The sequence below is a fragment of the Magallana gigas genome, chromosome 4, assembly GCF_963853765.1.
Source record: "Magallana gigas chromosome 4, xbMagGiga1.1, whole genome shotgun sequence".
Classification (NCBI taxonomy): domain Eukaryota; kingdom Metazoa; phylum Mollusca; class Bivalvia; order Ostreida; family Ostreidae; genus Magallana; species Magallana gigas.
The window spans coordinates 51,095,973-51,108,978 of record NC_088856.1 but is presented as its reverse complement, the minus strand read 5'-3'; the positions used below and the strand labels follow the sequence as shown (position 1 = coordinate 51,108,978).

The 13,006-nt window shown below is 31.6% G+C and overlaps 3 protein-coding genes across 3 annotated transcripts in view; 1 reads left to right on the top strand and 2 right to left on the bottom strand.

The window, feature by feature from the left end:
• LOC105342786 (tyramine beta-hydroxylase) overlaps positions 1–13,006 on the top strand; it is a 266,828-nt gene that overhangs the window by 99,152 nt on the left and 154,670 nt on the right. The gene's annotated exons all lie outside the window — the stretch shown is intronic.
• LOC136274678 (uncharacterized) lies at positions 366–5,525 on the bottom strand. Its single transcript, XM_066082082.1, has 7 exons — positions 5,443–5,525; positions 4,437–4,599; positions 4,072–4,217; positions 3,197–3,271; positions 3,051–3,113; positions 2,839–2,895; positions 366–517 (listed from the first exon to the last, which is right to left on the bottom strand). The coding sequence occupies exons 1-7, from the start codon at positions 5,456–5,458 to the stop codon at positions 366–368; spliced, it is 672 nt and encodes a 223-aa protein (XP_065938154.1). The 5' UTR covers positions 5,459–5,525.
• Positions 7,203–11,006, bottom strand: LOC136274374 (uncharacterized). The gene is made up of 4 exons (XM_066080984.1): positions 10,596–11,006; positions 9,501–9,618; positions 8,114–8,295; positions 7,203–7,337 (listed from the first exon to the last, which is right to left on the bottom strand). The coding sequence occupies exons 1-4, from the start codon at positions 10,599–10,601 to the stop codon at positions 7,245–7,247; spliced, it is 399 nt and encodes a 132-aa protein (XP_065937056.1). The 5' UTR covers positions 10,602–11,006; the 3' UTR covers positions 7,203–7,244.

Here is a 13,006-nt window from a genome sequence, read left to right as displayed (position 1 = left end):
CTCCATCAAAAATGACAACTTCATATACCACACATGATAATCACAATATATTCTCATAACACACCGGTATTGTGATATATGATTAGCCCACTATAATTTAAAACAGATACCGGTATACATATATACATTAAAGAGAGCGAAATAGAAATGATATTTTTTAAATTTACACATTTAAAATTAACTGTTCACTTCCTTGCATGTACATATTTGTTATTTGCAAATTAGATGGTATATGGTATATATACATGGTATATATGGTATATATACATGGTATATATGGTATATATACATGGTATATATATAATGATGGTATACAGGAGGATGAATTAATTTGTTTCCCTTAAATAACAAATAAAATAGGCTGTTTATAGAAACTCCTCAATGATGTGACTGGGGATGTTCCTCTCCGGTTCCCATGTAGGATCTTCATACCCTTCCCATTTGACAATAAATTCCGTTTTCCCATTCTTATTCCTTTTGTTGATGATTTCTTCAATGTAGTAGAATGGTTCATTGTCTGTAATTATCAATATTGAAGAATGAATTCTTATGAAAATAAAATATTTGAAAGAATTTTAAAACTGAATCACACTTCAAGATCAATTTCTTCGGGTCAAATCTTTCAAACTTCTGATCTGTATGAATATAAAAATAATATACAAGATTAGTCTCCTGTGAAGCACAAAAACAGAAAAAAAATAGAAAAAGTTAAAATTGAATGTCAAAGTCATGAAGTCAGTTGAAATAACAGTGGCGTCGGAAACAAATTTAAAGCGGGGCAGGGGTTGACTTATCAGAAATTCTTGCCCCCCCCCCAATAAAAAGTTTTTTATGGCTATGTATAAAGGACTATGTGCGGTATTATGCATTTTTTGCCCCCAAAATTTAAGTTGTTTGAAGAGCTTTAAAAATAAGGTGGCAGAAAGTTGAAATCATATTGAAAATAAGTGTGCTAAATGTTATCACCAAAGTGACGTAATAATGTAGAAATGACGTCATGATTATTGTATTATTTTGATAAAATCAGGGTTTGTAGCAAAATATGAGTGTTTTCCGATGGTTTTTCGACTGGGAAACATCGAGCGCAGGCTTGCTCAAGTATATTTTTTATTATGATGTGTGTAACTATAGGAAGAAAAACATACGTTAAAATCGTACTTGAGCAGACCTGCGCTCTATACTTCCACATGCAAAATATAAAGAAAAAATGACAATATTTTCATGTTTTTGCAAAATTGCGGGAATTGGGTCATTTAGGTGACGTCATAGATAAACAACGAATGAGTAATGATGAATAAAATCAAGATAAAAATTGATTGGCATCGTCTGTACACTGATTAATGGAGATTTGATTTTTATACGACACTATTTAAAAATTGGTTAAAATTGGGGGGCAGAAATTAACCCACACCGAATATAGTCCTAAACCCCCTAGCCCCCCCTCCTTCTCCCCAGTTCCGACAGCTATGAATAATCATCGTTCTTTCTAATATGTTTCATCATAAGTAATGTACAAGTAGAATATGAAAGCCCAGCTTCTTTTATCTAAATGTATCAATTTTAAAAATGATCGAGTTCCATATGTTTAAATTTGAAGTTTAAGGGTCATGGCATTTTAAATGATCAACTAAAATTAAGTCATTCATTAAGTTATAAGAGAGATACAGAACTCACAAGTCTTTGTAATGTTAAAACAAGGAGCGTGCCACATTTTTGTTTATATAAATAAAACATTAAAATGCAATCTGAAAAACACTTGGAATGTACAGTTTTATCAAAAGCAAACTAGCGATAGAAAAAAAAATCTGCTTGAAAGCAAGTTATATCATTATACTTTCATGTTAAATAGGGAAATTAATCTGATTGGTTTAGACGCAGTGGTAATCCGTTCTATTACCCTCAGCTTTGGCAACATACGTGGCAACGGGCAACATAACGAATTGTTACATGCACGTAAAATATGCGTGTACGGTTTGCCGTAGAATTCACTTCATTTCTATATAAAACCAGTAAAATTTTCTTTAAAATTAAGGCATTCAGTACAATAAAATAATTAGTGCTTGTTTGGGAGGGTAACTGTTGAAATTGACACTCCAAGAAAACCATTGTCAACTGAAGCGAGGCACTATTTATATAATGGTATACCAAAAAATTGTAAACAGAAACAAGGCACAATTCTTGTTTACATTACAAAGACATGTCAGCTCTGTATCGCACTGTAACTTGACGACTGATAAAGGAATTTTAGTTGATCATTACAAATGTCTTACTTAAGCATTCTAAGCATTAAAAATTGATGATTAAAATTTGACAAAAATTGTGACGGTTCACAAAGTAAAATACCACAGTAAATTGAAAAAGGTCGATCTTGTTGCCAAATATTCGCCATATATGAGCTTCACCTCTGCCCCACCCAGGGGTCGATCTACAGACCTTTGGAACCCACTCTCCTAGCAGTATGCGCCGGATGTGCCAACCACTCAGCCAAAAAAGCTATAAAGACTTGCTTTTGATGACGAGAGGGATAACACACTGGCTCACATTAACACAGTCTTTGATATGATAAGTAGAGATGAAATTTCATAAATATATATATACATAAACACATACCATCAGTTGCTTTTTTCTTCTGTTTTGTCATTGATCCCTTCTCTTGACAGAATTAAATAAACATTATGATTTATATGACTTGAGTACGACATTCATGAAATTTACATTGTAAATGAAAACTTGATCAGTTTGTGCACTTTTGCTGATTAAAAATAATTATTAATTTTTAGAATGCTTATAGTCTTATACATAATCTGTATACATAATCTTATACCTAAATATCTTTGCTTTTTCCTTTCCGTTTGGTCATTTTTCTCATCTCTTTCTTAATTTTCTTCACTGAAACTGAAACAAAACATTTAGTGATAATTTTATGCCAATAATTTATTTCAGTTTGTTCTATATAGCCATAATGAACCACTTAAATAATATAGCTGGTAGAATATTACTACTCATTTGTCTACTTGTAAAACGTTTTCAAAAATCATTTCAGTTTTTACCATTTGGTTCTGTGTATACAGCACTAGAGACAAGACTCCTTTCCTCCACAGACACATCAGTACCTTTGAAATAAACGACTAATTAATATAATAAAACAGTTCCAGCTAGTGCTCAAAACTACAAATAATTACAAGTTGCACAATACCTAGCTCTGATCTCGCTCCAAGTATGCCAATAAGGTTGTTTTCCATATCCTCTATCTCTGTGGTGGTAAGTTGTGCTGAAAAAAAATATTGCATGTGTGTCAAATGTTAACTCCAAATTATAATATTGTTTTCACATGACAGTTTTTGTTTATCTACTTAACGAAACTTTTTTCAAGATACTTGTAATATGTTGGATGTTAACTCCAAATTATAATACTGTTTTCACATGACAGTTTTTGTTTATCTACTTAACAAAACTTTTTTCAAGATACTTATAATATGTTTGTTAACTCCAAATTATAATACCGTTTTCACATGACAGTTTTTGTTTATCTATTTAACACAACTTTTTTCATGATACTTGTAATATGTTGGATAGGTTTCAATGCACAAATCAAATACAACAATTTGTCCCATCTAAAATAAATAGAGGACTGTACATGCCAAGAGTTATAATTTTGGCCCCCAATGAAATCGACATCTATAACAGTGATTAAATTGTTATCAAATTGTTGCTTTATATTGCAAAAGATATTTTAAATACATTTGTCTCCTTGATATGCATTCACTGATTGTAAATGACCTTATTACTGATGCTTTTTTTTTTACAATCTAAGAATGAGCAAAAATATGCATTTTATATCAGAAAGGAAAATTGCCTAAAAAAACAATTCTATAATTCCAATTTAAAGGCATGTTGATCAAAGTTTAAATCATATTGGATAAACTTCACAAGTATAGTTGTGCACAGTTAACCGATATATAAAATAAAATTAAGACTTTCATTTTAAGGGGCAATTTGAGACACTAACCGATATAGTTCTTTATTTTGAAACTATACATGTATTAGTAACAATAAAATATAAATGCATACATGATGATGATGATGATGGCCTAGTTGACATAGCAGAGGTAGAGGGTTGATCAATAGACATGTTAAAGGAGGCAGATGATGCTGACTGTTCCTTAGTGAAAGCTTCCTGGGGAACAGTATCTGGTTCCTCTGCTGACTGTGGGTAACTTTGTAACAAGGGAAAACATATTTGCTTATTAACACTTAATTCATTTAATATATATATTCAATATAACAGTAAATGGTTTAAAGACATAACATTTTAGCCCTTGCAACAAGTGTATAGTCCTCTGCAACCTTGAATCTCTCTTTGATGTTTGTTATTTCAGAGGCTTTTGAGTAAGTATTAAAGTTTTTAATATGACTAATAAGACTATCATACAGACTTTATTGATATGCTGGCACAAGACAATAGTGATTGAAGCTTTTCTTCCCCATAGTGGGATGGCGGGTGCAATGGCAAAACATCCCGGGGAAGTCCCTCCACTTCAATCGCCCCTTTCCTCACCATCTTGTAAGGGAAGCTCCCTGCTTTGCCTGAAGCCGTTCCTGTTAAAGCAATTAACATTATTTTTGAGAAATTTATAGCTTTATAAAGTTCAGAAAATGCAAATAAGTTTTTCCAAGTGAAAATGTAGTAAAAAAATTGTAAATTAGGATACAGAAGCATTTACAGCATGTTACATCTACATGTATTCGGGAAATATTTTTAATATGAACTGATTCAATAACTTGAATACAAACTCCTATGTCCAATCATTAATATTCACCTATAAACTTATGTTCAGGGCTCAACCTTCCAATACATGCGGAACTAATGGTAATTTTCCAAATAAATTTCACTAGAGGCCAATAGGCCTTAAGGTTACCTGAGTTGAATATAATCCATACACAAACTTGTCGAGGAGTCTCATATATTCATTTAATTGGGTTTCATTCTGGAGTAAAAAAATTATAAATTTGTAATGATGACCACCTCCCTGCCTGAAATCTTTCAAAAAGAACTATGAAACCTATAATTTTGGCAAAAAACTTAATGAACTGGTCTACAAATTCATGTCTAATAGTTTCTGACTTTGACAAATTAATTTGCTAAAATGATAAGAAGATTACACTGTCTCCCTAAAATCTTCAAAGCAAAGGGTATAGCTTATAGGGGACATAATCAATTTTAGTAAATTGACATCATTTTTTTTACCTATTCTATTCAACTTTTAAAAAAAACCTGATGAGCCTAGAGTAAAATAAAATAAAAACACAAACAAGAAAAACTTATCAGTTTTCATAAACATTATAATATTTGTAAAATTTCAAAAATATATATTTTTTTTTTTTACAAAACTAACAATTTTATGAACAAGACTTCAAATGTACATAAAAATTTATACTTACTGTACAATTCGTTCATGTGAATTTGAACTGTCTTTCGCAACTCATTAACTTTTGACTTCTCAAAAGTAGAACAATCTGTAATAAAATTTAGCTAATAAAGCACAACCTAAGACATGACTTCACTTTGTAATTCATATTTCATTAAAAAGGAAAGTGAATACAATTAATACAATTATTATAAAGATTCTCCATTACGAGTCAGAAAATAAATGATTAATAGAAGGTATTTACATGTAAACAAAATAAACTGATAATTACTAAAAGTTACAAGGGCAGCAAAAACCAGAACATTAGACACTTGCAAGAGAGCACATCATTTTTTATATAATATCTCCTATGCATAAGGTCTGACAATAATCCACTTTCTGTTAACATTAACTAATAATCAAAGCTTTTATATATATGTGTGTGTGTGTGTGTGTGTGTGTGTGTGTGTGTGTGTGTGTGAAATTGGCCAATTTCATTAAAGCTCCCAGACAAAGTATTGACTTAGGACCCCTGGCATTGTGAGGATGGCAACGTTGAAACTTACATCAAAACCTAACGATCCACTTGGCTTTTAAGGTTACACTGGTGTTTCAATAGTTTACATTTTTTTTATAATATACTAGTACTGCTTCGTAGTTTATAAAGTGTAAACTTCCTAAAGCCAGGTTATACAGCGTAACTTTGGTAGGTATTAAGCCACATTGAATTAAAATTACAGTACTCAGGTCTGCATGCATTTGTTTTGAGGTAGCCGCATTTCAAATTTTATGGTATTACATATATTGATAAAATAAAAAGTTGGTAATGCGGAGACCAATCATGAAAAGAAAAATTCACCCTCATTTATTCGTAGCTTAGTTGTGAAATATTACTTCGAGTGGCCATTTTCAAAGAGCCACTTTGTTTAAAAATACTGGTACATTAAAAAATTATGCCTACGATGTTTGATGTTCATATGTTGATAAGCAATGGATACTAAAAACATATTGATCAGTCTTGGGAAGTATATCTATGAACGAAAATTTTTCATCATTTTTATAAAGAAAATGCAGGTATCAAAAATTCAAATACCAAGCTCCCTCATCTATTTTAATGCCGATAAATTGATATTAAAAAAGCCTCCATTCCGCATCTGTTTCACAAAAAAATTGGCCTGCGAACCAGAGAAAATATTTATGTAGCCTTATATTCATTTCTTAAAAATTTTAGTATTCATTACAAATCAAACATTAATGTTTAATAATTTAACATTAAATGAACAACATAATTGCAACAATCAATAAAGACCTTGTATTTAAAGCATTTTCAGGAATAAAATACTATGCTTAAAGTTAAAAGGAAAGGAAAAAGTTTATGGCGTGAACAGGAATCATAGGACACTTAGCTTCTGCATCACTATATAGTCAACTAATCTAACCAATATATGATGAATAAAGGCTGAGAGTCATGGTTCAAATAGCCGAAACTACTACAATGATTCAAATCAGAAGGATTTAAATTATTTCCCACTTGTTTTAATTAAACTACTGAAAACCAAAAGTAAATTTTTCTTTTCAACACTTATTTAATAAATGTTCTTTAAAGTACAAGTCTATTTACATTTGAGGACATTGTCATTTTCTATTCATAGAAATTTTGATAAAGAAAAAATTCCGTAGGAAAGAAGAAAAGCATTAAGAAAACATATGGCTTGACCATGAATCTATCCCATAACTTTTTAAAGAGTTGATATATATTTAACAATAATTCAAAGGTTTACTGACCTTGATTACAAATTTGCTGAATTTAAGTTCAGTTTCCTCATGATCAAGGAATTATCTTCCTCTCCCTGTTCCCACACTGTGAACAGTATTATTTTCTGCAACTAAGGCAAAATTGGGCAAACCCATAATTTCCAACCTCTTGCTCTATAAAAATCAATCAATTAACATTTAAAGAGTTAATAAGAGAAAAACCAATTAAATGTTATGAAAAAAGCATTATTTTCTCTCCTGAGATTTTTCCAAAAACCTGAACCTATTTATTTTTATTTTTCAAATAGATAATAAAAATAGATATCTCAAACAGAATTTGGCTAGGACTTATTTGTCAATATGACAGTTTTTAAAATATATTATCCGAATTGATGAAAAGTGAGATATCTAATTATTGTTTCCATTTAGGAAGTATGAAGAAGTACAAAGTTCTTGCATCAACCTAAAATTATTCATTTCTTTTATCCACAGGAATTACATAATTAGTATATGATTTTTGGTGTTGCTTGATACTTGCTATTCCTGATTGTTTGCTTTTGTTAAAGACTAGCTTTTTTTGTGACTTAGTACACAAAAAATAATTACTTCATTACAAGATAGCATTTAGGAATAAAGGTTTATATTTTCTTCCTGATTTTCTAACAGCCAAAAATTTACAAAATTTATGACAGATACATAATTATCAAGGGTTTTAATGATATTTGATTAACGCACTGTCAACTGATTTATAATTCTATAAGTCCAAAAAAGGCCCTATAAGTAAACCTTCTCCTTTAACTAGATTTTGGGACCAGTTCATCCATGAACATTACTCCCTCATACACAAAGATGATCCTATAGTAGACGATTTATCACCAAAATAGCTAGGTTACATTAACATGAAGAAAAACCATCTTAATCATATAAAAAATAATATATAAGCTTTTTACAGTCCATTCTAGCTGCTTCAAGAGGGTTCTTATGGTCTTCCTCTGACTTGAAGGATCATCTGCTAAAGCACTTCCTCCATCCTCAGCCATCCCCCTCGCCATCTTGGCATACCTCTCTTTTTCCTCCTCTCCAGCAGAAACCCACTCCATTTTCCATACTGATGGATTGAAGCCAGGATGATCTACAAATTTGTTTATTACTCAACTCAAAAGGATCACAATTTGAAAAAAAATCTGACTAAATTTAAATAAGACTTCATTTCTAAGGTGAGATACAGTGTTATTTGTAAAAGCCATATCATATACCTCTCCTCATGGACCTTTTCATAAAAAAAGACAATAATAATATTAATATTGCAAGTTATTGAACTTAATTAAAATTTAGAATTTATGAAATTAAGAAGCTTTTTAGTACATATGAAAACATTTAAGTAAATAAAAGAAACTGGATTGAGGTACTGATAATAATACTAACTATTAATATCTAATATATTGAGCGAAAGGTTAATTAACACATTTAACTACATCAAAACCTGCCTGTTTACTCTTTGGATTTAAGTTAATAAAAATGATTCATTCATTTTCAGTGGTGACTTTAATTTCATTACCCCAAAAAAAACAACAAAAGGTGAAAAGGCCTCAGTGGCATCATGCAAACATAATGCAAGAATTATTTTAAAAAGTCTTTTTAAATTTACAGATAAACAACTATTGTTTAAATAATATATACTTGTAGTTTTGGGGCCATATGTTATACTAGTAGTCTGGATAGAGCTGGGTTAGAATTGACTAAACACTGTCAAAAAAAGTTCATGCTGAATAATCGAGCTGTTTTTGTGTTAAAAGTTTAAGATTGTGAAAGTAAGGTTGAAATTTTGAATTCTAATTTTTTAAATATTATTCTAGTACCTATGTACCTTACAGCCTGTTAGGTTATTTCTTTTATTAGGTTAAAGTTCTGAAATATTATTCCTAGCTGTCATTCAAATTTCTTAAAAAATTCATTAGCAACAACTATCACATTTTTTTCATGAAAATAAACAAGTTATAGGTTATTTTTTAATAGAAATAATTTTATTTACTAATGATGCAATTTTACTTCCAAACTAATATTCATTGTGAGCATTTTATATAGATCAGCTGCTGATTACATTTCTTTTGTGGGAGCAAAACCTTAATATAATTCAAATTAGATCTTTGATTTTCTCAAACTAGAACACTCTTTGCTACACTGTAATGATCTAGTTGGAGCGGATCAAATATCTTTGAATTAGATTGGCTGAAACTTTTAGCCACATTTCATGGAAATTTATGGGAATGAAAGCTATATGTTTAAGCACTGCTCAAAGCATGATTTGTTTAAAGAAAAAAAACATTTCAAACTAACCTTTGGAGTACTCCTTACAAAATAAGGAATAAGCAGTTGGCCTTACGGCTGGAAGAGTTGTCCTTTTAATAAGTTTTGTACGTCCACTTTTGGACTTGTGGTGATTTCCCAACCAATCCTGAAATAAAGTTGCATATATATTATTATAAAAACTAAACAGCATTATAAACCATTATAATAGTTCATGTAATGTGCGTAGTATACCTAGGATTTGAGTGCACAAACACAAACAAAAAAATGAAAATCTAAATCTGGACTGGGAGTCGAACCAGGAACCCCTGCAAAACTAAAAGGCACATCTACAGCTCCTGTATTCCTCCCTCCTTATAATATATATTCCTAGCTCAAATTGCCCATGAAGACAAATAACAAAATTTTTCAGGATGTAATACTTATTGTACACATATATTGCCTTACTGATTAGGGTCAGCAATCAGCACCTTCTTTAGAAGGAAGGGAGAAAAGAATGAATACAGTATACTGCATATTTATTCCTATCAATCATTTGTGCCAGTCTATTTTATACACAGCTAGGTGTATGATATGAATTCTTTATAACTCTGTCTGCAGATGTGTAATGGGGAGCATTCTTTTTTTGTTATTGAATATGCTGTATATATAAGACTGAGAAAGAAATCACCATATCCATGCAAATATTCAAAATTATACTGAACCTTATTAACAATCCAGACACTTAATTCAACATCAAGTTGAGGCAATATACAGATAAACGGGGATAGGAGAATTATGACGGAGCAAACAGGGATTTCATTACCAGCGTCAGATAGCTCAATTGGTAGAGCACCTGACTAGAGATTCAGGGGGCCCAGTTCAAATTCTGGTCTGGTCTGTCATTATTTCTCCCATCCCTGTTACACAGAGCTGTTGAAGTTTCTTATTACTGTTAGACATATGGTCTGACACAATAAAAGGTTCTGTCAGATAAGACAGTGTTCTGTCAGACCAGAAACATGTATTATTGTAAATATAGAAAAATATGCATCAAAGAAATGATTTTATTTGTTATGAGTACGATTTCATAAATATATCCATGTGCTGTGCCTATTATTATCAGTCTATTCATTTAACCCTTACTTTCATAATTCTTTTTTAATTTTCTGAGTTGACATTTCATTTTCAACTCTCTCAGTTACACTCTCTGTCTTTACTACATTCTAACTACTGGCTACATATCAACTTTTGTTTAAAAATCTTGAAAAACGAAGACCCCTGTTGTTTTCCCGAGTTCCAATATGGCTGATGAGCTGACCGGGTGTGGATGAACTATAATAATGAAATACTATATCATAGCTTTGAACTCTCAAGGACCATTGGTGTTCTAGTAAAATATATTTAATTGGCCCGTTTTGGTGACTTTTCTATTCTACAAACTCGATCGACATTGCCGCCATTACTGTTTACATGACCTTCACCTCAGTATTCAGATCCCGACTGATTAAATTAGGCTAAGCATTATGTCCGATTTTTTCAATCAGTCATTTGGACCAATGATTTCCATAAAGTTATTGGTCAAGAAAAATTTGAACCGGCCTTGCTCAGACAGGGCCAACAGTTTTCAAAAACTCTGAAAATACTTTTTACATGTCACAAGACATGAATGTAATATTTTTGACACTATCCCATCATGTCAGGTCAGCTTGCAAGTTTGCAGTAACATGACGTCATTAGCTTATACGACTAAAGAGAGAAAATGCTTTTTGTTGTTTTTCATTAGAAACTGACTCGATGGTTATTGAGAACAAGGTTAGATTGTGACAAGTTTATAACAACAATAACAGACAACCTTCAGAAAACCGCAGTCAAGCCTTTGGCTTTGAGTTTAGTGGGCATTGCTTTGAAAACAATATAGATGTACCTAGAGCATTTAATCAATTTAAAGCAATAATGTGATTTTTATTTAAAAGAAAACAATTAACGTATGCAAAAAATACCTTAACTTGAACTTCTGTTAAATTTAATTTCCCTGCCAATTCCTGGCGACCACTCAACCAGGTCTTTCCCTTCCTCAAACCATGTTCATATGCCTCCTCCAACATCTTTACTTGTTCTTGAGTAAATTCTGTCCTCTTTTGCTAAAACAGGACAGAAAAAGAGGTACACAATCTTTAATGGAAATAACAACTGTGTTTGGGTGATATAAAATGGGCAAATGTTTTGCAATTTTAGAAAGGTGAAATTAACATATGGCGAGAGAATAACCTTGCATGTATACATTAGTTTCTGTTAAGGTTTGATAAAATAACTATACCCCACTCACAACCAGTACACTGTACATTGTAGATAAGTGTGCAAAATTAATATACTCCTATACATGTAACACTTTGACCATAAAAAGGACAATGTGCGCTTTTATGCATTTTTTGTCCCCAAAATTAAAGTTTTATGAAGCACTTTAAAAATAAGAGTGAAGATAGTTAGAATCATATTAAAAATAAGGGTGCAAAAGGTTATTACCACAGTGACATCATAGTGTGGAATGACGTCATGAAGTTGACATTATAGATAAATTGCTAATGAGCAATGGTGGTTAAAATCAAGATTAAAGTGATAGGCGTCCACTGTACAATGATTTATGAAGATTTGATTTTTATACAGCACTATTTAAAAATTGGTTAAAATTGGGGGCAGATATTAGACCATACCGCACATAGTCCTTTACTATGTTCCCACTTTACTCGTGTAAATCTAACATACACTGATCGATTAATTTTGCATATGGTTGCTTGTAATATGATCCTGGACATTCTAGGCTTTTATTTCATTCATTATTTGTTATATTATTTTTTATGTATATGCCCCCTGAGGGCCCTTGATTGGTGAATAAACACTAAACTGTAATACTTTTAAAATGGTCAATTCAAAAATACTTGTACACATTCCTAATGCTAACTACTTGCAAAACAGCTGATGAATATGTAACTTGGGGTGGGGGGTTTCTCCCTTTTCTGACATGTAGTAAGTTATATAAAACAAAGACACTACTGATGTGTCCCCTGATAACCTTTTTTCCTTAGCAATGCCTACTCTGATGCCTACGTAACACCCCCCTCCCCCACCCGATTTTTCTTCGGGCCTTCAGTGAAAAAGATTCCTCTCAGATAAATATGAATGGGAAAATATAAACTTATGATTATATTTATAATTACTTACTGTGTTTGCAAAACATATTATGAGGCTAGGAGCAGATCTACAGAAAATCAAATGGAAATACCGGTAGCCCCCGCATCACCCACCCCCCCCCCCCTCTTCTTACTATATAACTATCCGTAAATGTCTTAAAAACAAATGTTTTACACTTACCTTCTCCATCCTTAATTCTTCTTCTAAAGATTTAAAAAAAAATATGACGGGATTTATAGGCCTAGAGGTTACTCGGTCTTTTCTGTTGTCTTTTTGAAAGCGCACGTGCGATTATAAAAATGGCGAAGGTGATGAGGCTACTTGTAGGAATCAACCGGTCATCAATTTATCACGTGATAAATCAT